Source organism: Lycium ferocissimum, chromosome 10, assembly GCF_029784015.1.
Source record: "Lycium ferocissimum isolate CSIRO_LF1 chromosome 10, AGI_CSIRO_Lferr_CH_V1, whole genome shotgun sequence".
In the NCBI taxonomy this organism is placed as follows: Eukaryota; Viridiplantae; Streptophyta; class Magnoliopsida; order Solanales; family Solanaceae; genus Lycium; species Lycium ferocissimum.
In genome coordinates, this window is record NC_081351.1 from 31354997 (window position 1) to 31380236 (window position 25240).

General features: G+C 32.7%; 4 protein-coding genes across 5 annotated transcripts; 3 read left to right on the forward strand and 1 right to left on the reverse strand.

The window, feature by feature from the left end:
• Window positions 1-478: 478 nt before the first annotated feature.
• LOC132035322 (protein TIC 22, chloroplastic-like) lies at window positions 479-1092 on the forward strand. The gene has a single exon (XM_059425590.1). It carries the CDS (start codon window positions 562-564, stop codon window positions 1030-1032), a length of 471 nt encoding a protein of 156 aa, XP_059281573.1. The 5' UTR covers window positions 479-561; the 3' UTR covers window positions 1033-1092.
• Window positions 1093-2130: 1038 nt separating this feature from the next.
• Window positions 2131-4918, reverse strand: LOC132035323 (UDP-glycosyltransferase 79B6-like). Its single transcript, XM_059425591.1, has 2 exons — window positions 4205-4918; window positions 2131-3271 (listed from the first exon to the last, which is right to left on the reverse strand). Exons 1-2 carry the CDS (start codon window positions 4701-4703, stop codon window positions 2397-2399), a joined length of 1374 nt encoding a protein of 457 aa, XP_059281574.1. The 5' UTR covers window positions 4704-4918; the 3' UTR covers window positions 2131-2396.
• A 767-nt stretch (window positions 4919-5685) lies between these two features.
• LOC132035324 (serine carboxypeptidase-like 13) lies at window positions 5686-14151 on the forward strand. Its single transcript, XM_059425592.1, has 14 exons — window positions 5686-5810; window positions 7201-7346; window positions 10861-10937; window positions 11014-11136; window positions 11244-11346; window positions 11615-11652; window positions 11748-11849; window positions 11956-12042; window positions 12189-12332; window positions 12604-12675; window positions 12783-12916; window positions 13201-13314; window positions 13420-13465; window positions 13968-14151. The coding sequence occupies exons 1-14, from the start codon at window positions 5686-5688 to the stop codon at window positions 14049-14051; spliced, it is 1395 nt and encodes a 464-aa protein (XP_059281575.1). The 3' UTR covers window positions 14052-14151.
• A 4326-nt stretch (window positions 14152-18477) lies between these two features.
• Window positions 18478-23827, forward strand: LOC132033370 (protein TIC 22, chloroplastic). Of its 2 annotated transcripts, none has more exons than XM_059423326.1 (9): window positions 18478-18949; window positions 19504-19566; window positions 20588-20662; window positions 21166-21216; window positions 21412-21471; window positions 21580-21645; window positions 22509-22544; window positions 23327-23521; window positions 23597-23827. In XM_059423326.1, the coding sequence occupies exons 1-8, from the start codon at window positions 18536-18538 to the stop codon at window positions 23417-23419; spliced, it is 858 nt and encodes a 285-aa protein (XP_059279309.1). In that variant the 5' UTR covers window positions 18478-18535; the 3' UTR covers window positions 23420-23521; window positions 23597-23827. The 2 variants fall into 2 exon arrangements, with proteins under 2 accessions (XP_059279309.1, XP_059279308.1); XM_059423325.1 differs by having other exon boundaries at window positions 18479-18949; window positions 23327-23511.
• Window positions 23828-25240: the final 1413 nt, after the last annotated feature.

Genomic DNA, 25240 nt, shown 5'->3' on the forward strand with positions numbered 1-25240 from the left:
AATTAGAATTTTGAATGGTTCAATAAGTGTTATAGCCCATAACTATTAGTAACTCAAATAAAACCCAACAAATGTCAAACTAATACTAATACTAACAAAATAAATTCAATTCTAACACTAGGATTGAAAATAAGGATGCTTGATAGGAAGAAATTGCACTCATCATCCTTCAAATGGGCTGGTCTGTTATTTTTTTCCCTTTAAAATCGAATTTATACCTAGCGAGTCATAAGTTTTTTATCTTAAAAAGTACTTACTAGTATATTATATATGCGAAAACATAGAAAAAAACTAATGTCCCTCTTTTTGTTGGTTTGGTTTTTGGTTTATAAATTTAAAAAAAAGTTGTTTGTTTGAGGAACAAAAATTAAAGACTAGCACAAAACAGGGACAAAAGTGCAAATGACCCGACTTGATATTGGTTACCAATACAAGTAGAGCCAGTTAGTACCACTGGACCTAATGAAGAACCCAAAATCGAACTAACTAAAGCCCAAATTTGAAAAATATTCAGCCTTCTCCTCCGAATTCCAATTCCCCCTCTCTCTCAGTGAACAAACAATGGAGTCCAAACCCTCAACCGGATTCGGGCCTTCCACTAGTCCTCTCCTCTCTCTTTCCACCTTCATCCACCAACATGTGTCCCGCCTCGGTACCGAAGCGAAACGGCTCGGTGCCGAAGCTAAACAGTTCGCTGACGGCTTTATTCAACAACCGTTTTCGCCTGCTGCGGCAGCGGTAGGGCAGAGTTGTTCGTTTCCGGCGAACTCTTATCTTCCGTTTGCTTCGGTGTCGCAACAGCGTCAAGAGAAGGTTGCCGGTTTGAGCTCGGGTTATGTGGCGAAGACATTAGCTGGAACTTGTGTGTATAATGTTAGTAATTCTAATAATGAATTCGTCCTTATTTCGGACCCCAATAGTGCTAAATCAATTGGATTATTGTGTTTCCGTAAAGAGGGTGCTGAGGCTTTTCTTGCTCAGGTTATACTTCATTTTATTGAATTTTTGTTAGTATTTCATAGTATTTATTAATTTTGTATCAATTAATTATAAATGGGAAAAATATCTCATAAGAAGAAAATACAGAGGAAGTATTTAGACACGTACAGATTTCCAAAAAGTATATCTTGACTTTGCTGATCTCGAGTAAACTCCATCAGAATATGTTGCACTTTCTCATGTATAGTTTTCTATAAAAAAGTAGACAAATTTTCTTTCTTTGTTTTCTACTAATTAAAAAACTCGAGGTCTCAAATTTTTGTGGCCTGAAGAAAAATCTTTTTAGCCTTTCCATTGAGTCACCCCCAATTAACTAATTTAAGTCTCTACAAAAAAAAAAAAAAAATGCATAAACATTGTTCATTTATTAATTTTCTCTCTTGCCTTGAGCGATCCACAACAAAATGGACATGCATATGACTTCATATAATTTGGACTTGGGATAATGTATTACATTCGTGGACAAAACAATAACGGGCATTTAATCCCCACAAGGCAGGCTTGATATTGGTCAGTGATACAAGTAGATCAGACTAGAATTGGACCTATGATGAACCCAAAGTCGAACTAAAGCCCAAATTTGAAATATTCAGCCTTTCTTCTCCAAATCCCCTTCCCCCTCTCTGTGAACGACAATGGAGTCCACAACGGTTTGGGTTTAAGAAAAAACAAAGTTTTAAATTAAGTCATACATGTGTCAAATCAGAATAGGCCACATGACTATTTTAAATTGCAAAAAGCAATCAGGTTTTGGCCGCGGTATTTTTAGATCAACATGTGAATGGAGGATATTTGTGAGCCATTTTTTCATATGATAGGGGTAATTTTGGCCCTTTTTCGTAGTTAAAAGATACAAGACTCTACTTTATATCTGAACTTGTACACTTCTTTGAGTGTTTAGAAGTGTATTTGGAGGCCCTAAATTAAAAATAAGAAATGGCACTAAATTTGAAGGAAAGGTGTATAACTCCTAAACACTGCACGAAAACATCGGATAAATGCAAGTTACATCATGGGTTTAATTTTGGGATGTAATATCAAGAAGCATATTCTAACAAGAAAACTCAAAATTCCCCATGGAATCAAGACTAAAATGAATTTATATTAGATCAAATCAACATTACATGATCATTATGACAATATTAGTACAATTAGAAATTGTAGTACGACTAAAAGAGTACAAATATCTGTCTTAGATAAATTTAGCAGAGATCACAATCATATGCAAATACAGATACAGGATTTTAAGTTTATGGGTTTTGAATCTCAAAACAGGACAACAACAGGTTGGGGATGGATTATTTATACATATTAAGTAAATTTCTTAACACAAATACACGATTCTGAACTAAAATTACTGGATTCTGCCAACCCAGTAACTTTCTGCTAATATAGGTCTATTCAACTAGAATTCCATGCAAGTTGTGTATGAAATTATCAATATAGTTACTCATGAAGCCAGGACTTGAAAGAAATTCCTTCCATTTCCTATGATTCTCTTTCACAAAACAACCTATTTGGCTATCTTTATCCATGACACATTTCACCGCCTTGCGCAAACTCGCCTTTGAAAACAACCCATTTTCATCCTTCTCCACTTCTACACCAACCTTAAGTTCTTGTTCCATCAGCCTAGCATTTAAAATGTGATCAATAGGTCCTGGCAGAAGTACCAATTGACAATCACACAATTCCAAAGACTCCCACATTGATCCGTACCCACAGTGACTCACAAAACAACCAACTGATTTGTGATTTAAAATCTTCAATTGTGGCACCCAACAATCAAGAATCAATCCCTTTTCTTGAACCCTTTCTTTGAATCCCTCTGGCAAGGCTTCTTCAACTGAATTTGTCCCTTCGGGTGGCTTAACAGCTAAAAGAAATGGTAACTCAGTCAGTTCAAGGCCTAAAACAAGTTGTTGAAATTGCTTCTTTTCAAGAATCAATTGGCTCCCAAATGCACAGAACACTACTGATCCTGGCTCGAATTTCTCGAGCCAATTCGATAATCGATCTTCTTCTAAAGGCTCCTTTTTCAGCTCTGGAAGAACAGGTCCTGTGTAAAGGACTGGCTTTTCAAATTGTGTTGCTATGTAGTCACCAAAGGTTCCTTCAATCTCCCTACATGTTTTCATCGCTATTACATCGCATCGTGTCATTCCCTTCTTCGATCGTTCGTAAAATGTCACCCCCTTGCCATATTCATGAAAAAGAAATGATAACAACTTAGCTTCACATTCGTGCAACACCACACTAGTAGAAGGGTAACCTGGAGATCCACCAATTGACCACATCTTTAGAGAGCAGAACGACCGGAATTGCAGATTTACTAGCAAAGCATAGCACTATATGATGCATAATTTTAGTACTAAAGTTGTAATTTTGGCAGTTCTTCCTTTGTTCCAAACAAGCTAGAAGCAGTGGTGGACAAAAAAGTTTGAAATTCAAACTTGTGACCTAAGACAACTTTTGAAATCCCTTACAACAAAAATTCCTTATGCCAAGGGATCGAACAGTTAACATATAATATATATATATATATATATATATATATATATATATATATATATATATATATATATATATTTTTTACTTTTTTTTACAAGATAATTTTTCGACCAACGGGATTCATTTTGAACCCCCTTCACTCCTATCAACTCCGCCCCAGATTGGAAGCAGACAAACGGGAACTACATATATTAGGAAAACATCCAGTGGCGAATTTATATGTAAAATTCGGGGCACGTGAATTTATTGTCTCTCCGTAAAACTCGGTATTTTATGTATATATTTTCTAAAATTGCTATAATATTATCTACTGGCACTCATACTACAAGAAGGCTAAATGGTGCACTTTGTTGAAGGTTGAGTTATTTACGTAGAGGATTAGGGATCAATTCCCACTTAATACTAGAAATTCTAGATTCGTCTCTGAAAACATCAGCTTGTAATGACTCTGTATTATCAAGTGCAAATACTAGCACTTACTCTTGTAATGTTTTTTTGGTTAATATATAACATATAGCCCGCGGGAATTCAATAATTTTGGCCTAAACCCCATATGTACGAAATTAAATTAGCAACCCAGTTACTAGCACATAGTTGTCCTAGAATGCATAACTCATGATAAAGTTCAAATCCTAAATTTGTCTTTGAATATAACTACTCAAAACAAAACAAAAAAGGAGTTTGAATGAATCACCTGGTGGTGGCTTTACTATCTGAGCTGCAGTTGATGCCGTAAAAGTAGTCTTATCTGGTGATCGAATCAACGCGATAGATGTTGCAGCAGGGCAAACAACTTTGTAACACACAGTCTTGATACCCCCTATTTCTAGTGCTAAATCAGGAATCCAATAAGCAAAATCAAAGAAAACGAAATGGGGTTTTAGATTTTGAAGAAATGATTTGATTTGATCATACAATTCATCCATAGCTGTTGCTAACAGACTCTCCAAAGAACTAGGCACATCAGCTGTAGTCTCTGCTCCATATGGAAGGCCATCGACATGAGGGATTGTGAGTTTGTGGAAAGTGATGAGATCAGGATAAAGATTGAGATTTTGCAGTCGTATTTGTGCATTTTTTGGCAACAATAATGAGATTTTGTGACCTCTTTTTGCTAGTTCATTCGACAGATTGAGAAATGGGATGAAGTGGCCAAAAGCAAACCATGGGAACATCACTATTTGGAGTGCCATTTTTTTCCCTATTGGCTTTTAATGATGTAGTTAAAACAGCTTGACTTGGCAATGAAAACTACAAAGTAGACAAGAGCCTTCCCTTTTAAGGCACAATTATTACTACCTCAGTGTCAATTTAGGAAGGTCAAACTAACTAACCTTCGATGTAAATTTGAATATAAAATCTTCAACTTCACCTACAAAGCCAGCAGAATTACTCCTGCCGGGCCAGGGAATACATAAGAAATCAAACAAAAGTAGTACGTACAACGCACAAAACAATACAGTACTATGTCAGAATTAAAAAATGGAAGCTTTGAAATGCCAAATTTACCCCCTGCCGTAAGCAACTAAGCATGTTGATGGAAAGCTATGTGCTAACTAACTCCAAATATAATATTCGTCTCAATTTATGTGATATTTTTCGTTGTTCGAAAGTTAAATTTGATCAATTTTTGAAACTAAATTCGGATTAAATCAACTCATGAATATTTTAAAATTAAAATATGAATATTCAAAAATTATACGATAAGTTGCAATTCTTCTAATGTCAGTATGCTTAAAATTACATTTTAAAAATACAATCATCTAATGAAGTCTCATCAAATAGCTCTTCCGCTTCCGGTGGTCACATAGTCACAAACACAAACAAACAATAAAAGTACAATAACTATGAGATAAGTAAGCTTCTCCAGACCATACAAGTGCGCGACGAGTCCAGGCCAAGGGTTTTGTTAAGATATCACAGATTTCACCAAGTATACAAATGGATCCTAACCATACATGTACTCCGATTATATCTTCTAAATCATCCACACTAACATTCCATCCTTCCCCTCCAAAAGAAGAGAAAAGAAATCCTACCGACAAAGGAAACTTTAACTACATCTGGGACCAGAAAATGACTAGTGGGATCAGGCAGGGATAAACTTTGAAGGAGCTCCTTTGTAAAAACTTTAGACTTATTGGATACTAGCAAGCAAGCGATAATTTAGGAATAATGGAAAAGTGGTTGTTGAAGCTACCCCTTTTCCTTTTACTTCTTCTTCAACAAGCTGCTTCTCACTCCACAGTTGAGTCTCTCCCCGGTTTGAATGGACCCCTCCCATTCTATCTAGAGACTGGGTGAGTTTTCTTTTGCTTTCTTGTTTGATATCGGTATTAAGGCCCGATTATTTCAGATTCGTATCGTATAAGGCCTTTTAAGGGGGAAGTTCTCCTTAACAGAATTTTTTCTGTTTAATGGTGGAGAAAATCTGTTCATCCCACCACAATCATGTTGGTAGACTGTACTGTGAGCTGGCTGGTTTGATTTTTTCTTTTTCTTGTCCTTTTTATTATAAAATTTGGGAGTGAAGCTCTGTTTGCTCCCATGAATTTACAAGATTATTGTATCCAAGGGCGAATTTACACATTAAATTTTAGGCACTTAAATTTATGATCTTTCTATAAAATTAGATATTTTATATTCATATTTTTGAAAATTGGTATAATAGTACATGTTGGCACTCGTATTACAAAAAGGCTAAATAGTGCACTTGATTAAAGGTTGAGTTATTTACCTAGAGGATTAAGGATTAATTCCCACTTAATACATTTTTTCTTCTTTTTTAGTGATACACTCATATTCTAGAAATCCTAGATTCTCTTCTGAATTTGTATCCTAGAAAAAATTGTTTGTCTTTTTGTCAATAGGTTTTTTTTTTTTTTTGTTAGAATAATAATATTCCACACCTCAAATTCCTTGATTCTTACTCCCACAGGCAAAGCTAGTAAGGGGCAAGGGGGCTCATCCGAATCCCTTCGATCAAATATTACACTGTATATATAAGATTAAAATTATTTTTTATGTGTTTAATAGATGTTGAACCTCTTGGTTTCTTCGTTTCTTTACTTCTTTGTATTTTTTAACACTCACTGCTTACTCCGCGTCATTGTGTTTTTTAGACTTCTTACAATTATTGTTATTTGAAGCTTAAACTGAAAATTATCGAGGATTAGAATGAGTATAATGCTAATTTATTTTACTCATATAGTAAGTTAGCAAGATCATCGATAACTGTTAAGAACGAGGATCTTGATCTTAGAACTATATATATAGTGTATAACTCAAGAATTTCATGGTAACAATGTCATAATTAATACTCCATTCGTCCCAAACAGATTATCTTAGTTTGATTTGGCACGAAGTTAAAGAAATAAAGGGAAGACTTTTGAAATGTGTGGTCCAAAACAAGCCTTAGATATTTCTGTGAATATAAATCATCTCATAAAGTTAAATTATTTGAAATATAAAAATGTGTCAATCTTTTTTGGACAAACTAATAAGAAAAGTAAGACAATTTACGTCCTCTCGATCATGATAATGCAAAATATTTGAATGTATTTCATATTTGTCAAAGCATTACTTTTATAAACTACTCCTATTTTAGAAAAGACGCTCTTTATTTCTTGTTATTATATGACGACGCTCTTTATTTCTTGTTATTATATGACACTCTAATTAATTAAATAGGTATGTTGGAGTTGGTAAAGATGAGGAGGTGCAACTTTTCTACTACTTTTTGCTATCTGAATCTGACCCTACTACTGATCCTCTTTTGATTTGGCTATCTGGTGGGCCCGGTTGCTCCTCTGTTATTGCGATGGTGCATGAAATAGGTACTCACATTAATCATAATCCTAATCCTAATCCTAATGCATGTTGTGTAGCTTCTTAAAGTTTTTTTTTAAAGTACAATATTCATACTAATTACTTAAGAGTGATATTCATATAATTATTTATTGTAAATTCTGGGAATTAAATTATTTGTATTTTTGTATTATCTTTGCAAAAATATTAGTACAAGTTTGATTTTTGTATAAATTATTCAACTTAGAGGGAGAATATGATTGTGTTTGAATTATCAAAGAAAATTTTGTTCCAGAAATATCCGTCCCTGTATTTCAGAGTCCGGAGCCAAAATGGCATATTTTTACAGCAATTAGACCAAAATAGGCTGTCTTTTTTTTTTTATACCCAAATGGGTATTTCGTTGATCATTCAACGAAATACCCCCAGTTACTGTTCATAGCAGCAACTCTTTTTTTTTTTTTTTTTTTTTTTTTTGCTATTTCGTGGATTGTTCCACGAAATAGCTTTTTTTTTTTTTTTAATTTCGTGAAAAAAATGATTTTTTTTTTTTTACATATCATGACACAATCCACGAAATAGATGTTTTTTTTATTTTATTTCGTGAATAAAAAAAGAAATAGGAAATTATAATTTTTTTTGTTTTTGCATTTCGTGTATTAAAAAACGAAATAGGATAAATTTTTTTCTAATTTCGTTCGTATAAAAAGGAAATTGGAAAATATATATATATATATATATATATATATATATATATATATATATATATATATATATATATTATTTCGTGTATTAATGAAGGAAATTGATTTGTTTTTTTATTTTTTTTGCATTTCGTAATCTAATGAACGAAATAGGTTTTTTTTTTTTTTTTTTTTTATTTAGTGAATAAAAAAAAGAAATAGGAAATTATATATATATATATATATATATATATATATATATATATATATATATATTGCATTTCGTGTATTAAAAAACGAAATAGGAAAATAATTTTATTTTCATTTCGTTTATATAAAAATGAAATAGGAATACATATATATATATATATATATATATATATATATATATATATATATATATATATATAAATAGGAAAATAATTTTATTTTCATTTCGTTTATATAAAATGAAATAGGATATATATATATATATATATATATATATATTTCATTCATGTACCAATGAAATAGGATGAATATATATATATTTTTGTGTTTCATTTATAAAAAAATTTATATATTCACGAAATAAAAAAAAAAATCTTATTTCGTTTTTTAATAAACGAAAAAAAAACTAGTTGTAAAGTCAAGACATAACTTTATTTTAAATATAAATATAATTCTAAAAAATATAGGGAGAAAAACTAGTTGTAAAGTCGTCAAACTTTAGATGGTCATAACTTTGCGCTCGGACGTCCGATTTACGCGATTTTTTTTTTGATTTTGGGTATTTTTCCGAGATCTATGCACACAAACCGCCGTAAGGCGGTTTGGCCGAGCCGATTTTAAAAAAAAACGTCTTTTATCACATTCAATTTCAATTTTTCCCAAATTGGCGTGAAATTTTCAGTTTTATTTACTTATAAGATGATGATACGCAATAGATTTCAACGTAAAAATCCAGGGGTAATGTATCTGTGAATGTCAATTTCACTTCTGCGGTTTCAATTTTTGAAAATAAAGCTGACTAATTTTCTCGATATATAAAGTTGACTAAAATAATCTTACAGTTAAACACTAAGTTTTTTGAAAAATATATTTTAAAAAAAATTAAAAAATGGCTTTTAATCAATTTGGAATATATATATATAAAAAAAATCAATTTCAAAAATATATAAAAAAAACTATTTTTTTTATATTTCGTGGATTGTTCCACGAAATGCAAAATAAAAAATAAAAAAAAACATATTTCGTGGATTGTTCCACGAAATGCAAAAAAAAAAAAAAAAAAAAAAAAAAACAGTTTTAAATTAAAAAATAAAACAGTTTCGTTAATATAAATAAAACTGTTTTTTTTTTTTTTTGCATTTCGTGGAACAATCCACGAAATATGTTTTTTTTTTTTTTTTATTTTTCATTTCGTGGAACCAAATATTTCATTGGTACATGAATGAAATATATATATATATATATATATATATATATATATATATATATATATATATATATATATATATATATATATATATATGTATGTATGTATTCCTATTTCATTTTTATATAAACGAAATGAAAATAAAATTATTTTCCTATTTCGTTTTTTAATACACGAAATGCAAAATATATATATATATATATATAATATTATATATTTCATATTTTTTTATTCACTAAATACTAAAAAAAAAAAAAAACCTATTTCGTTCATTAGATTACGAAATGCAAAAAAAATAAAAAAACAAATCAATTTCCTTCATTAATACACGAAATATATATATATATATATATATATATATATATATATATATATATATATATATATATATTCCAATTTCCTTTTTATACAAACGAAATTAGAAAAAAATTTATCCTATTTCGTTTTTTAATACACGAAATGCAAAAACAAAAAAAATTATAATTTCCTATTTCTTTTTTTATTCATGAAATAAAATAAAAAAAAACATCTATTTCGTGGATTGTGTCATGATATGTAAAAAAAAAAAAAATCATTTTTTTCACGAAATTAAAAAAAAAAAAAAAAGCTATTTCGTGGATTGTTCCACGAAATGCAAAAAAAAATTAAAAAAAAAGCTATTTCGTGGAACAATCCCCGAAATAGCAAAAAAAAAAAAAAAAAAAAAAAAGAGTTCTTTTGCTATGAACAGATGGCGGGGGTATTTCGTTGAATGATCAACGAAATACCCATTTGGGTATAAAAAAAAAAAAACTGACCTATTTTGGTCTAATTCTTTGTAAAAATATGCCATTTTTGGCTCCGGACTCGTATTTCATTGCGTGTGGGAGACGAAGGGACTATCCTCCTCATCTCCTCTTCACCTTTTCTTAATAGCATTATTTAGGTATCACGTAGATCCTTACTCTTCTGTGTATATATCATACTATGTATTGCTTCATTTATTTTCTATCTTGCTATTTTATTGTCTTAATTATTTTCCTTGCAATCCTACATCGACTATATTTTTTTTGAGCCAAGGGTCTATCGGAAACAGCCTCTCTACCCCACAAAGGTAGAGGGAGGGTCTGCATATATCCTACCTTTCTCAGACCCTTCTTGTGATATTACACTGGGTATGCTGTTGTTGTTTTGTTGTGTTTCACAAATGTTTTCCAACGTTAAATAATTTTTTGAGTTTCCATAGAAAACACAAGTCCAAGCCTCTTTACCCCACAAAGGTAGAGGTAAGGTCTACGTACATCCTACTACGTACATCCTACCCTTCTCAGACCATACTTGTGGTATTTCACTGGGTATGTTGTTGTTTTGTTGTGTTTCACAAATGTTTTCCAAACGTTAAATAATTTTTTGAGTTTCCATAGAAAACACAAGTCCAAGCTAAGAATTTTTCTTGTTCTTGAGGGCCATTGCGTTTTGTTGAACAAGTCTACAATGGGAGTTTGCCCAAGTTCGTACTAAACCCACACGCATGGACCAAGGTAATTCACATGATCAATATTCCATTATTGTTTTGATAAAAAAAATGAATAATAATTAGCGTGCATCAATTTTCAGATTGCAAGTGTAATTTTCTTGGATCAACCCGTAAATACTGGATTCTCATATGCAACAAATGACCCTGCACACAAGTACACTGATGTACAAGCATGTGAATATGTCTATGAATTCCTAAGAAAGGTAATTTTCGAATTCTGAAATTAAATTTGCATTCGGACTTTGCTACTATAACAAGATTGAAATGTTCTAATATGAACACTTGACCATGAATCCATTGATTATTTCAGTGGCTCAGTGATCATCCCCAATTCATCTCAAATCCATTTTACGTTTCTGGAAACTCATATTCTGGGATTACTATCCCAATTATAACCCAGTTGATATCAAATGGTAAGATTCATGTATAGGATTAAAATACTGAGTATCCCAAATTAATTTGATGTACATGTTACATGGACACATTTAAGAGTATACACGTACTCGATACATATTGGCTTATGTACATTTTTAGTAACGCACACTACCAAATAATAATTATTTACCCATTGAAATTTCCCCTTAGATATTTGTGTGGCTGTAAATCATCTGTAAAATGTTATGTAGCTATTCCCACCGAACTGGGACGGAGGGATCCGATTAAGTACTACACATTATACAGGAAATGGAGCAGGCCAGGAGCCATTGGTTAATCTTCAGGTCAATATTTCTTCTTTTCTCTAATTTGTTATCTAACCATACTAATTACCATCATCAAGTAATCTCTTTTCTAAAAGTTGCATGGTTAATTTCAGGGATATTTAATTGGCAATCCTTCTACATTTCGTCCTCAAGAATCCAATTATCATATACCTTTTGCCCATGGCATGGGACTTATACCTGATGAACTTTATAAGGTTAAATCAGAATTAATTTGTTTTTCTTTATTGATTAATTTCTACATTATTCCAAAATATAAGGCTTTAAATTGGACATGTCAAACTTGAATGTCTGCCTGAACAGTCATTGGAGAAGAATTGTGAAGGAGAATATACAGACATAGATCCCAACAATACGGGATGTGCAAATGACGTTCGAACTTTCAAGCAGGTTATAAGTATTGCTTTTAAATATGTATTAAATTATATATTAAACAGTAAAGATTTTTTCAGTACTATCGATCTAGTTTAACATGTGATGGTAGGTTATTTATTATTTTTATCAAAATTTGCGAGCAAATTAAAATAATTATGCAGATCGTAAGCAACATTAATGTGGAACACGTATTAGAGCCCTTTTGCGTAAGTGATGATGACCTACAACGCCCACACCAACTGTCTGGTGAAAGAAGATTACTTGATGATAAACTCATCTCCTTGCAACGTGGAGACAAGTGTGCTGTAAGTTCTTTCTATATATAGATAAAAATATACGACTACTAAAACAAAAGAAAGAGAAAAAGAAAAAATATGACTTAAATTTTTTTTTTTTTTAAATGAAGAAAATGGGCATTATCCCTTAGACGGAGCATAATTGTATTTTGACAGTCTTAACATTATCAAGAGTATATAAACGTAAATTAAAAATAAATTGTTACACTAATATCCTATATAACTTAAATGAATAAACAAAATACTACTAATTGTGGAAACGTATTTCTAATTAATTCAGTCCGATTGGCGCAAGCATATGAGGTATTGGGCTAATGACCCTGAAGTCCAAGAAGCTCTTCATGTTCGGAAGGTACGTGAATTACCAAATGAGTGTGCGTCTATATATATATATCACATAATTAACTACAATATTTGGCATACAGACATTAACTAAACTCGTGATTTTACTCTTCGTAGGGAATCATAGGAAGCTGGATAAAATGTAGGAAAAGTATATATAGAAGCTCTCAAAACTACACAATGACTGTAAATAACGCTGTAGCATATCATGCAAACCTAAGCACTAAAGGTTATCGATCACTTATATACAGGTAATATTCATTGTTACGTTTGTGTCTATGTAAATTTTATATATTTGGCATGAGATTGAAGTCATTGTCTAATGATTACAATTTTAACTTGCATGATATACATCTGAATAATGCAAAGTTTAAATCTCACCAAGGGTTACAGAAGAAAAGAAAACTAAAAAAAAAATTTGTGTCTCCTTACAAAGATATATCGAAGCCCTTTTTTCATGTCATTAGAATTTTAGTTTTTGATGTATTTATAAATATTTGATGAATAAAATGGAGGTTTTTTCATGTTTAAACAGTGGCGACCATGATTATATGGTTCCTTTCCAATCCACAGAAGTATGGATAAAGTCTCTGAATTATTCTATTATTGAAGATTGGCGTCCATGGAACGTAAATGATCAAGTTGCCGGGTATGTTAATCTCTAAATTTAACAGCTTTAATTATAATTATGAATTTTTAAAACTAATTATGTGAGTTAATAATGCTTGATTATTTTTCTGTCATATCTTTGTAGTTATATGAGGTCTTACTCCAACAAAATGACTTATGCAACAGTGAAGGTATGGAAATAATTGTAGAAATAATTTACATGAAAATTGAAAAATGAGATAATGGTCAAAAACACACCTCAAGTACCTCTACTCTTTGAGTTTCCTACCTGAACTATCATGTGTGAGAGTTTCCTATCTAAATTGCGAAACACACCTCAACTATCAGTTGTTCACTTTTTCTACCTGAATTATCACCAACTAGTTTCCTATCTAAACTACCTGAACTAGTTGGTGATAGTTCAGGTAGGAAAAGTGAAAAACTGATAGTTGAAGTGTGTTTCGCAAACTAGTTGAGTAGTTGGTGATTGTTTAGGTTGGAAACTCTCACACCTGATAGTTCATGTAGAAAACTCAAAAAAAAAAAAAAAAAAAAAAAAAACCTGATAGTATTTGAGGTGTGTTTTTGCCCTTAACCCTTAACTTATCTCAATTTAGCTAGATTGAGTTATATTTAAAGAGCTTTGTTTTGGATTTTTTTGTTTTTAACTCCGCATTTATTTTTCTTTAATAGGGATCAGGACACACAGCTTGTTCCGACAAACCTGAAGAATGTTTTGCTATGTTCAAAAGATGGATAAATCATGATCCTCTATAAATTGTCCCTCGATTTTCTCTATATATCTTCCTACTATTTCTTTTTGAAGTTTGACTAAAATAATCTCTTCTTAACTCTCCGAGGTTAATTTATTACCCACAATAGTATTGAAAATATTAATTCAACAATTAAGTTTTAATAAATTAAATATTATTTTATCATTTTTGAGTTAGTATTAAAAATGTTTGCATTAGTTATGCAGTAATATTGTTCTGTCATATCTCTCAATATATTGTTATTTATCGCGTTATTCTAGCTATTTCTCACGATATATTGCTATATCTCGCGATATTCTAGTTATTTCTCGCGATATTCTGGATATTTCTCGGGTTGAGCCCTGGGCATGGAAAAATCTTTAGTAGGAAGCGCTTATTCCGAATGGGCTTTACGAGACGCAAATCTAGAATGGTCCGGGTCCAATGCGCCTTGTAGGGCCATTCTAATATTACCTGGTGGCACCCATGCTACAAAATGGTGCACTTAGTTGAATGTTGAGTTATTTACCTAGAGGACTAGGGATCAATTCCCACTTATTGCATTTTTTCCTTCTTTTTTTTTTTTTTAGTAGTGCACCCATATTCTAAAAAACTTAGATTCGTCTTAGAGTCTTGGCTAGTATGTTGATTGCATAGTATGGTTTCAATCAATTGCTATTAAGATGTTTTGATCATTTTATTTGAACTAACATCCAACAGTTTGGCATGTGTATGGAATGAAGTTGATATATCACTCCATGCTTTATAAACATTGATCGGCAAAAGAAATTGTCGGGTGCGGAGTTTGACTGCGATGGCACATCTATTAAAACATAACACATATGTCCTAGATGAGCAAATCCATTTGTCAAAATCAAGAATGAATCTACTGTCAAATTCATTTTCTATATATGTTCACAAAGAACTTTGAAATTTCGAAAAATAACATTAATATATTTAATAAAATTTACTATTTTTAATTATTTAACACATTATCTAACATATTATACTAGTCAAGTTCTTCATAACATTTTTTTAAAGAACATGAAATACTGTAATGATTTTTTATCCGTCATCCATCCGCAAGGAACTGAAACATTAGATTTAATAAGAACACATATTTTAGAGGGTCTGTTTCCACCTGTTAAACTAAATTTAAAGAGACGGAGATTTTAATTGATGGTTAAAAGGAAATATATTAAATCGAAAAAGTTATAGAACTTTTTTTAAGATAGAACACACTTCCCTTCTAATTCAATATGTTACATCTTCCTTCTAACAAAATTAACAAAAAAACTCTACAAATGTTCATATTCAACTGAGAGCTGAAAATGAGAAGGAAGGATTTTGGCCAATCAAAATTCTTAACATTTTGATAAAAAGGGAGAAAACTCGGGAGAAAGTTCATTAAAAGGAAAAAGCCTTTCTTGAACTTGATGAGATGACCCTCATCAAATGCAGCAACACTTTCATAACTCGCCATGATGACGTCGCCATCTTCATCAAACAATACCTCAGCTGATTCTTCTACCAAGATTAGATGACCCTCATCAGATTCAACATCCGGCATAACGAGATCGCCCTTTCCATCAAACAATAAAGAACCATCAGAACCCACAGCAGATCATTAGAAGGTCACCCCCTCATCAAATAGTAACAATCCATCAGGAAGACGCTCAACCTCAATCATTTTGATCCCATTACAATCTTTGACAATCAAGGTTGCCTCCTCCATAATTCTTGAGTGATAATTTTCTTGAATTGAATTTTCTTTCTTGAATTGAGAGAGAGAGTGAGTGAGTTTGATCGTTAATGTTGAGAGGGAGAGTGTGTTTGATCATTAGTATTGAGAGGGATGATCAAGAATTAAGAAGAATTTAAAAAGAGTGGGGTTTATAGGCTGAAATCCAATACTAACGGCTAAAAAGGAGAATTCGAGAGAAAATTCATGAATTTGAAAACTATAAGCTGTAAAGTTTATTTATCGATTGGATGGAAAAACCCTAGGTGCAAAAAGTGAGAATTTGGGGATTAAGAGGGAATAAAGGAATGAGGAGTGAGAAGTGATGAAGGAGTACATAAAGTTAAAGAACTAAAAGTTACTTGTAACAACTTTCAAGATGATTTGGTTTGACTTGATACTAATGGTGTCTTTTGTTCACTCATAAATGAAATACAGTATGTATAACTTTGATAGAAAAAAGCTTGTAAAAACAAAAGGAGTTACCACGTTGATACTTCGAGTAGAGCGCGACAATTCCATTCTGCTAAACGTTTCGCCAGTGTCTTGTGACCTGAAATTTTTAATTTCTTCCACTTCGTGGTACCTTTATGGGTTCATTTTGTCAGCAAAAGACAAGCAGGTGCCACATAAGAACGTCATATTCTTTTTGCTACTAGAGTAATTTGTCAAGAAAATCAGTTTTTCAATTAAATAGTTAATCAAGTTAGATAGAAAATTGTCTCATAAAAAAGTCTTACACTGATGTCCTTGCTTCTACAAATTTATGGATAATTTGTATTGCCATGTAGATGGTGTTTTTTTTTTTTAAATAGATGCTTTTCCAGATTTGCACTGAAAAATGCAAAAAATATCTAATGTTCTTTCTTTGACGAAAAAAAAAACTAAAATTAATTTGGGAGACTCACACTAACAAAGAGGTGAAATGATTCCTTTGTACGCTATCTGGTTTGGAATAACACATTACAGTGTTAGTTACAATAAAGACCAACATCGTCAAGAGTCTCTTCACATAGAAGAGGACTCGAGATATCATTATCTTTTACTTATTCTGAAATCAAATCAAAATAACTAATATTTTAGAGTGTTTCTTAAATTTCAAATCAATCAATTATAAATGGATAAAATCTCATAAGAAGAAAATATTGGGGAAGTATTTAAACATCTGCAAATTCCCAAAAAATATACATTGAGTTTTGCAGAATATGTTGCACTTTCTCATGTATAGTTTTCGATTTCTAATTAGAAAAGCGATTTGGATTTCAGTATTTGTGGCGGTACGTGTTGCTTTAAGTAGCATTGTATTACTCTAACAACTGTCACACACGTGCTGCCAGTGATGACGTTTTCAAACTCCCACGTGCTAAACTGAAAGGTTATAGGAAAAATATTCAAAACTATGGTTGTGAAATATCGTTTAAATATAATTCTTATGGTAATTTATTTAACATTAATTTTGTCACTTTTTTTATTTTTTTTATTTTCCTTATTTTATCTATATTCTTATTATAACTAGTTATGAATGTTGTTTTAATTATAATTGGAACTTCTTAAAGTTTTGACTTAATAATGGTTTAAATACAAGGGTGACTCAAGCCAATTTTTAAAGATTTTTATGTTCTTTTTTCGTCTTCATATGATGTAGTATGCTTAAAAGACATAAAACTTTTGACTTTATACAGTGCCCAAAGGCTAGTCTACTTCGAGAGACTCAAGGCAATTTTTAAAGAGGTTTATGTTCTTTCTTCTTCTTCATTGTAGTTCTTTTTCTTCTTCATTGTAGTATGCTTAAAAGATATAAAACTTTTAACTTCATACAATGCCCAAAAGCTAGTCTACTTCGAGAGAGCGTGGAAGAGAAAGGTGTGATAATTTATTTGAAAAACAATGTTACTTTTTATTTCACTTATTCTTTAATTTTAATATTCTTTTTGTATATTTAAAATCACATAATATAAAAATTATTTTAGTACGTTATACATATTTTTAATTTAAAATTAAAAGATTCAAAAATTCATCTTAGTTTCTTAAATTTCACACTAAAACACACTAAACTTTTAAATAAAATGTATAACGTGATTTTTGTTGATGAAATAAATTTATCCCATCAAATTTGAGACTTCAATATTTTCTAACTGAAAGTAAAACCATAAAATCTACTATCAATTAAAAAAAATCGAGATCTCAATATTTTTGGGGCCTAAAGCAAAGATTTTACTATCCTCCTTTGAGTCACCCCTTATTAACTAATTTAAGTCTCTATACAAAAATTGTTCATTATTTAATTTTCTCTCTTGCCTGGAGCTACACAACAGAAGGGGCATGGATATGATCAAATGTTTTGCACTTTGGGGTAATGTATTACTTTTTTGGACGAAAGAATAAACGACATTTGATCCCTACAGGCTACAAGGAGGCTTGATAGGAAGAAATTGCACTAATTGTCCTTCAAATGGGCTGGTCTTTAATTTTTTCCCTTCAAAATCAAATTTATACCTAGCCAATTAAAAGATTATTAAAAGTGTGGTATATTATGATGCGAAAATAGATACTAATGTCCCCCAAAAAAGTTGTTTGTTTGAGGAACAAAAATTAAAGACCAGCACAAAATAGGGACAAAAGTGCAAATAACCCTACATACTATCCAATTACAATTGGACCTAATGATGAACCCAAGTCCAACTAACTAAAGCCCAAATTTGAAAAATATTCAGCCTTTCTTCTCCGAATTCCATTCCTCCCTCTCTCTCTCTCTCAGTGAACAAACAATGGAGTCCAAACCCTCAACCGGATTCGGACCTTCCACTAGTCCACTCCTCTCCCTTTCCACCTTCATCCACCAACACGTGTCCCGCCTCGGTACCGAAGCGAAACGGCTCGGTGCCGAAGCTAAACGGCTCGCCGACGGTTTTATTCAGCAACCGTTTCCGGCGGCGGCGGTAGGGCAGAGTTGTTCGTTTCCGGCGAACTCTTATCTTCCGTTTGCTTCGGTTTCGCAACAGCGTCAAGAGAAGGTTGCCGGTTTGAGTTCGGGTTATGTGGCGAAGACATTAGCTGGAACTTGTGTATATACTGTTAGCAATTCTAATAATGAGTTTGTCCTTATTTCGGACCCTAATAGTGCTAAATCAATTGGATTATTGTGTTTCCGTAAAGAGGACGCCGAAGCATTTCTTGCTCAGGTTATACTTCATTTTATTGAATTGAATTTTTGTTATGTAGAAGAATGCGAATAGAATATTTGTTATACAGAAGAAGAGAGAAGTTGTAAACTAGCCCAAAAGAGCAAAACCAAGTTAAAGATGATTGATATATGAGATATTATTTACTACCCCCCGCTTCAATTTGTTTGTCTTAGTTTAACTCGGCATGGAGTTTAAGAAAATTTAAGAAGACTCTTGAATCTTGTGGTCTTGAATATGCCATGTAGGATGTTGGGTTTAAAAAGTTAGTAAATATAGAAAGTTGCATTCTTTTTTAAAAGGACTAAAAAGGGAAGTAAGATAAACAAATTGAAACGGAGGGAGTAGTATTTAGCATTGGAAGATGAGATTGCCTTAGAGGACAAGTTATTTAGTATTGGAATGTAATGGACCTGAATAGAGTGGAGCAGATACAGAAAGACTTATAATGTTGACCTTATTAGTTTGGGATTGAGGTGTAGTTTATGAGTAATTGATATAGTTTTTTTGAAACACGAGTGGTGCGGAGAAATGAACATGTGAAGGTTTTTCAGGTACGGTTGCGGAAGAAGGAAGTGAGAGGTGGAGCTAAGGTTGTTCCGTTGACACTTGATCAGGTGAATGTTTTTGTTTCCTTTTGCTTTGAATTTTTCTTTCTAAGATATATCTGCTTTGGTAGTTTTTAATTTAAAGAACTTAAAAGTTAGTAGATTCAATGGAAAAAGATTGCAAACTTTAAGATAACAACATACCCAGTGTAATCCCACAAGTGGGGTTTGGGGAGGGTAGAGTGTATGCAGACCTTACCCCTACCTCCTTGAGGTAGAGAGATTGTTTCCAAAAGACCCTCGGCTCAAGTATCGCACATCAAAACAGTTAGAAAAAGAAAATACAGAATTAAAGAGGTATGGAAAGCATTACATAGCATTCAGGAAAAAAGAAACAATAACAACAGCCAAATAATGCGATACCAAAGCACAAGAAACTACATGTAGTAACAGGAATCAAAGACAAGGAAAAGGCCAATTTATTCTACTGAGAAGCCATTATCTTGGTTAAAGGTTTGAACTTTAGTGAAATTTTATGACCCTGAGAGTGTCTGGTAATATATTATGGTATTAGTGATGGAGAAAATTTGTCTCTGGTGCTCATCAAGGTTGATTGGTGGAAAGTCAGACAAGCTACTGGTGATTTACTTTTATGTATAAATTCGATCTAGGTCTGTGCATATTTGAGAATTCACTGAGCCACTTCCCTTTCCTTTTCTTTTTAGTGATTTGTTCATTAAGGTGTATGCATTATTGGAACATTTCGCATCTTGTTTTCATCCACGATAAAAAAGGGATCATTTCATATGGTTTTGAGCCTCAGGTTCTGCTTTGTCCTCTTTAATATCTCCTCTTCTGTTATTAAGTTAAAAGGGAATAGTTGAAGCCTAACTTAAGAATGGAAGCCGTTTTTCTCCTTACTTAACAGGTTCAGTTTAGGTTAAGTAATCTATTGCAATTAGTTGCAGTTATCTGTATGTCCAAGAATTTCTAATGTTATGTTTTTTCCATTTGTTCTTAAAGGTGTTGCTAGGCATCAGCCCCATATTTTGATTGGTTACACATACTTTCTTTTTGTATCAACTTGCAGGTTTACATGTTGAAGGTTGAAGGAATCGCATTTCGGTTTTTGCCAGATCCTGTTCAAATTAAGAATGCAATGGAGGTTGTTATCCTCGTTGGTCTTCCTTAAGTTTTGGTTGGGTATCCTTGTAGTTTTAACTGAATGCAGTAAAATTGCACAGGATGTCTCTTCCAGTTGTGCAAGTAAAGTTATGCTGTATATTCATCTACATGTGATAGTTTCACGTGAAAGTACACTGGCATGTAGTTCAAACTAATGACCAGATGTAGTAGAATTGGTTGCAGCCCACCAATTCTGAGTTTCACTAACTTGCCCTTATATTTTCTTTTTTCTGGTAAATAACAATTTTCCAAAATGGATGTCTTTCCGAAATTTGAACTTGGATTACCAACTTGCCTTGTACATACGCTCTTGCTCACTAGCCTTGAAGATGACACAAAGATTACTAATTGCAGCACCTCCATTGCCACCCAACCTCTTGTCTCCTCTTCCTAAATAATATACCTCTTTGGCTAAACATGTTATTTTAATGCGTGCTTATTAGAAAATCTGTTCGCTTTAACATTTGACTTTTTCTGTGACAGTTAAAAGCTTCTGATGTAAAGACTGGATTTGATGGAGTCCCTGTTTTCCAGGTACCGTATAAACTTCTTTTCCGACTGTATGCAAGAAAACCTGTGAACATTATATACTCTCTCTGTGTATGTTTTAGAATTTTATGAACTTTCACTCACTGGAAAGTTTTTGCTGGAAATTTTATATGTTGGGGGTGGACTGTACTGAATATTGTTAAACTCCGCTTACTTCTTTAGCTTTTTTCCCTTGTGCAGTCAGACCTCCTAGTTGTGAAAAAGAGAAACAGACGATACTGTCCAATATATTTCCGAAAGGTATGCTGGTTTAATATCTTGAAATGTAGCTAGTCAGAAGAAAAAAGAAATCAGATGTGATTATATTTTTATGATGGTTATCATTTGGGTTCATATTTTGGTATGCAGGAGGATATAGAAAAGGAGATATTGTCAAGGGCATCTAGAGGATCTGGTGTCTCTCAGCACATTATGGTATCATAATCACTTTTGCTTTCTGTTTGCTTTCCAATACGGCATGCAGATAGTTATAGGATGGTCAAACATGTTTAAGGTGAATATAAAATGTCTCTGAGTAAGTATTTTTTCTTACAAGTGTCTTGGAGTAAATCTCATTGGCGGTAATCTCTCTTTTATTAAGTCTAGCATTGTCTGACATCTTGAAAGATGCTCCTAATTATGCATAGTTCGCGTCACGGAGGATTAATCTGGCCTTCACTTCCTGCACTGTCCACTTCCATAAGTGTGTCCATGTCTTTCACTTTTTTCATTTGGGGCATGCAGATAGAAGTAAAATTGCAGGAACAGTTCTTTCTAAACTGAAGGTGTGGAGAGAATTTCAAAATTTGGATTTATGTCAACAGGTTTCACTTGGAGAGTCCATAGTAAATTTTGCATGTAATGGAGAGATTATGGTTGAAAGTCCATTTTTCAAGTAATAACATGAAAAATAGATCTAAGTCTCTCTAGTTAATTATCATGTTAATGCAAAATTTCTTACTTCAATTATGAGAAGGAAATGGAGTTAAGAACCCTGAAGGAGGTTTGATGAATGCCAAGTACATTAATACTTTGATGTATAAAACCTTTTGTATGTAAAAATTATCTTGCCCATCCTCTTACTGGCAATAGTTTTTTTCTAAGTTATCAAAAGAATAGTGTTTCTTTTCCTTTCTAAAGATTCCTGTAGGACTATCATAGGGGCTTGTCCATGAAAGGACAAGACTTGCTGCCTTTTCTGTATTCGTCAAGTGTTATTTGTCATCTGATCTGCCATTATAACAAGACACTATAGCAACTAATGTTGACTTACTAATATTCTTTTTCCTCATCAACAGGTAGGGACTTTGGAAGATGTCCTGAAAAAAATGGAGGTAGGTGCTCGGACATTTCATATCTTATTAGTATTTACATTTTAAAAGGTTGATTATACTTTGAATTCTTAGTCTCATTGCTTCTGTTGGCACCAATAACATTTGTTCTGGCATTACACCTTGTAAAGATGTCTATCGGAAACAGCCTCTCTACCTCCCAAGGTAGGGGTAAGGTCTTCGTACACTCTACCCTCCTCAGACCCCACTTGTGGGACTACGCTGAGTATGTTGTTGTTGTTGTTGTTGTTACACCCTGTAAAGATGAACTTCCCCACCCCTGAGTTCAGAATTATAATTGATGTCATATCAATTACATCTCGGTCCGAAACTTGTTGGGGAATTGATACCATAGTTATTCATTTCAGTGAAAGTAACATAATGAGTGAACCAGAAGACATGGAAATTAAGACTAATCTACCAGCTTTAACCACTCCCCTTCCTTTTGTCAAAGGGATGAGGAAAAGACTAAAAAATTACACCAGCAGTTCATACCGTCAAAAGATGTTTGCCCATTGTTAAATGGTTCCTTGCTGGAAATTGAAAGGAAGAACTGTGAAATGAAAACACAAAGGCAAGTGCAGAAATGAAAATTAAAAGGGATGAAGCTCATCCCCAAGTTTGAATAGTATCAAACAGTGCATAGATGAAATGTTTTCTGTGTAATATCCTAAAGCTTTTCTATTCTATCCTTTGTTTAAGCAAAAGCAACAGTATTCCGACATGGAACACCCTCCATTTTTTTCTCTCAGTTACTTCTCTTAACTTTGTATTTCCTGTGGCAGATAAGTCAGAGAAATTCTGGCTGGGAGGACCTTATCTTTATTCCCCCCGGTAAAAGCCATTCACAGCACATTCAAGATGTCACAAAAGCATGAATTTCTTGGAAGCAACTTATGTTTGAAACAAATCAAAATACAGGCAGGTTCACATTCTCCTTTGCACTTGGCCGACCAGAAAAATCCAAATAGTTAAGCTCCGTATGCTTTCTCCCTCTGACTTGTTTTATTATTAGTAATTTCTAGAAGCATTTACTAATGACTTGCTATGTTCAGGTACTGCTGGAATAACTTAAAGATACATCAAGGATCAAATTTTGCTTGAAAATTTAATGGGGTAATATCTAACATGTTGTACATTAAAAGTCAATGAATTGGTAACCAGAGGCATAATTTACTTGGTGTCATCTGTACATTGCACAGTTTGAGTTGTTGAATTATGTTTGACTCGTCTACCATAACTTCCATCCATTGATGAGGTAAATTTTGCTGGTAATGCATTCACTACTTCATACTTAAGGAACTAGGAAGTCATCCTGATGAGTGGCTGAATTTTAATCATATCTCAAATAGCAGTGCAGTGATTTTACATTACGGAAGATGCTTTGCACACTGTCACCTCCCATTTTATTTGAGTGTGAACAAGTGATAACACATATGGACCCCCCCCCCCCCTCCTCTCATGGTGCCCCGAGTTTGGGACGAAATTTTTAAAAATGTAAATTTTTAAAAATGTGCTCGTCGGTTCCTTATTAAGATTATATTTAAGAACCACTAGCTGTGTAACCAATTATTCTTGATTTTTGGTGCATCATTTTGTTTATTCTGTCCAGTGTCATCCGTCTTGACTTGTGAGTCATGCTAGAGCGTTAAAAATAAGTAGACCACATATTTGAGCACACTGATCTGTAAAGAAATGTCAATTTGACCACCTAACTGCTGATGCTGATGGTGTAAAAATAATTGGAGGCTGAATTAAGGTCTCTTCTGGAATTATAGTGATGATATAGTAATGAACAATCTGATGAATGTGCCGGCCTTATTTGCAGAAGCCTTTTATATTTTTTTGTGCGGAGTACCTCTCAAATGCAGTGGTCTTTAATTTTTGTCCCTCAAATTGTTGGTCTTTAATTTTTGGCTTTCGCCTAAAACTCCTAGGTTCCGGGTTCGAACCTCCGTTCAGTCAAAAATTTAAAATAATTTTGTCAGGTAGAACTTGGATCAGCAAGGCAGAGTTTTGCCTGCGAAACTCTCTCTTTTGAGGTAGAATTTTGCCTTCAAATTTCGCAGGCAAAACTCTGCCTTAAGGCGAATTCCGCCTTAAGGTAAGGTAAAATTCTGCCTTAAGGTAGAGTTTTGCCAGAACTCTACCGAAAGTAGAGTTTTAGGTAGAGTTTGAAATTCTGCCTGAAGTAGGCAAAATTCTGTTTGCAGGCTTAACTTTGGTCCGAATAGGCCTAAATTTGTTATAAAATTCTGCCTTACGATTTTTTTTTTTCTTGACTTAGCCGGGGTTTGAACTCCAAACCTCATGGTATTAGACTTGACTTAGTCGGAATTCAAATCCCAAGCTTTATGGTATTAAGCGAAGGATAAAAATTAAAGACTATTAAGCGAAGGATAAAAATTAAAGACTACAATTTGAGGGCCAAAAATTAAAGACCACCCCAAAAGGACATTCCTGCGAATTTTCCCTTTTATATCACTTTGAAGGTTACATTTTTGACATCTAGATTTGATGACAAATGCCATCAAGAGATCGCGGCTAATAATTGGACTCTCTTGTTTTTCTTTTCATTCTGGTCAGTCTTTTGACCTTTTCATGTCCATTTTACCTTTTCAAACTTCTCTCTGGAAAAAAAAGTTTTTGTGATAATTGTGTTGTCAGAAGCCTTTTGAAACGGAAAATTTTGTGGTGTA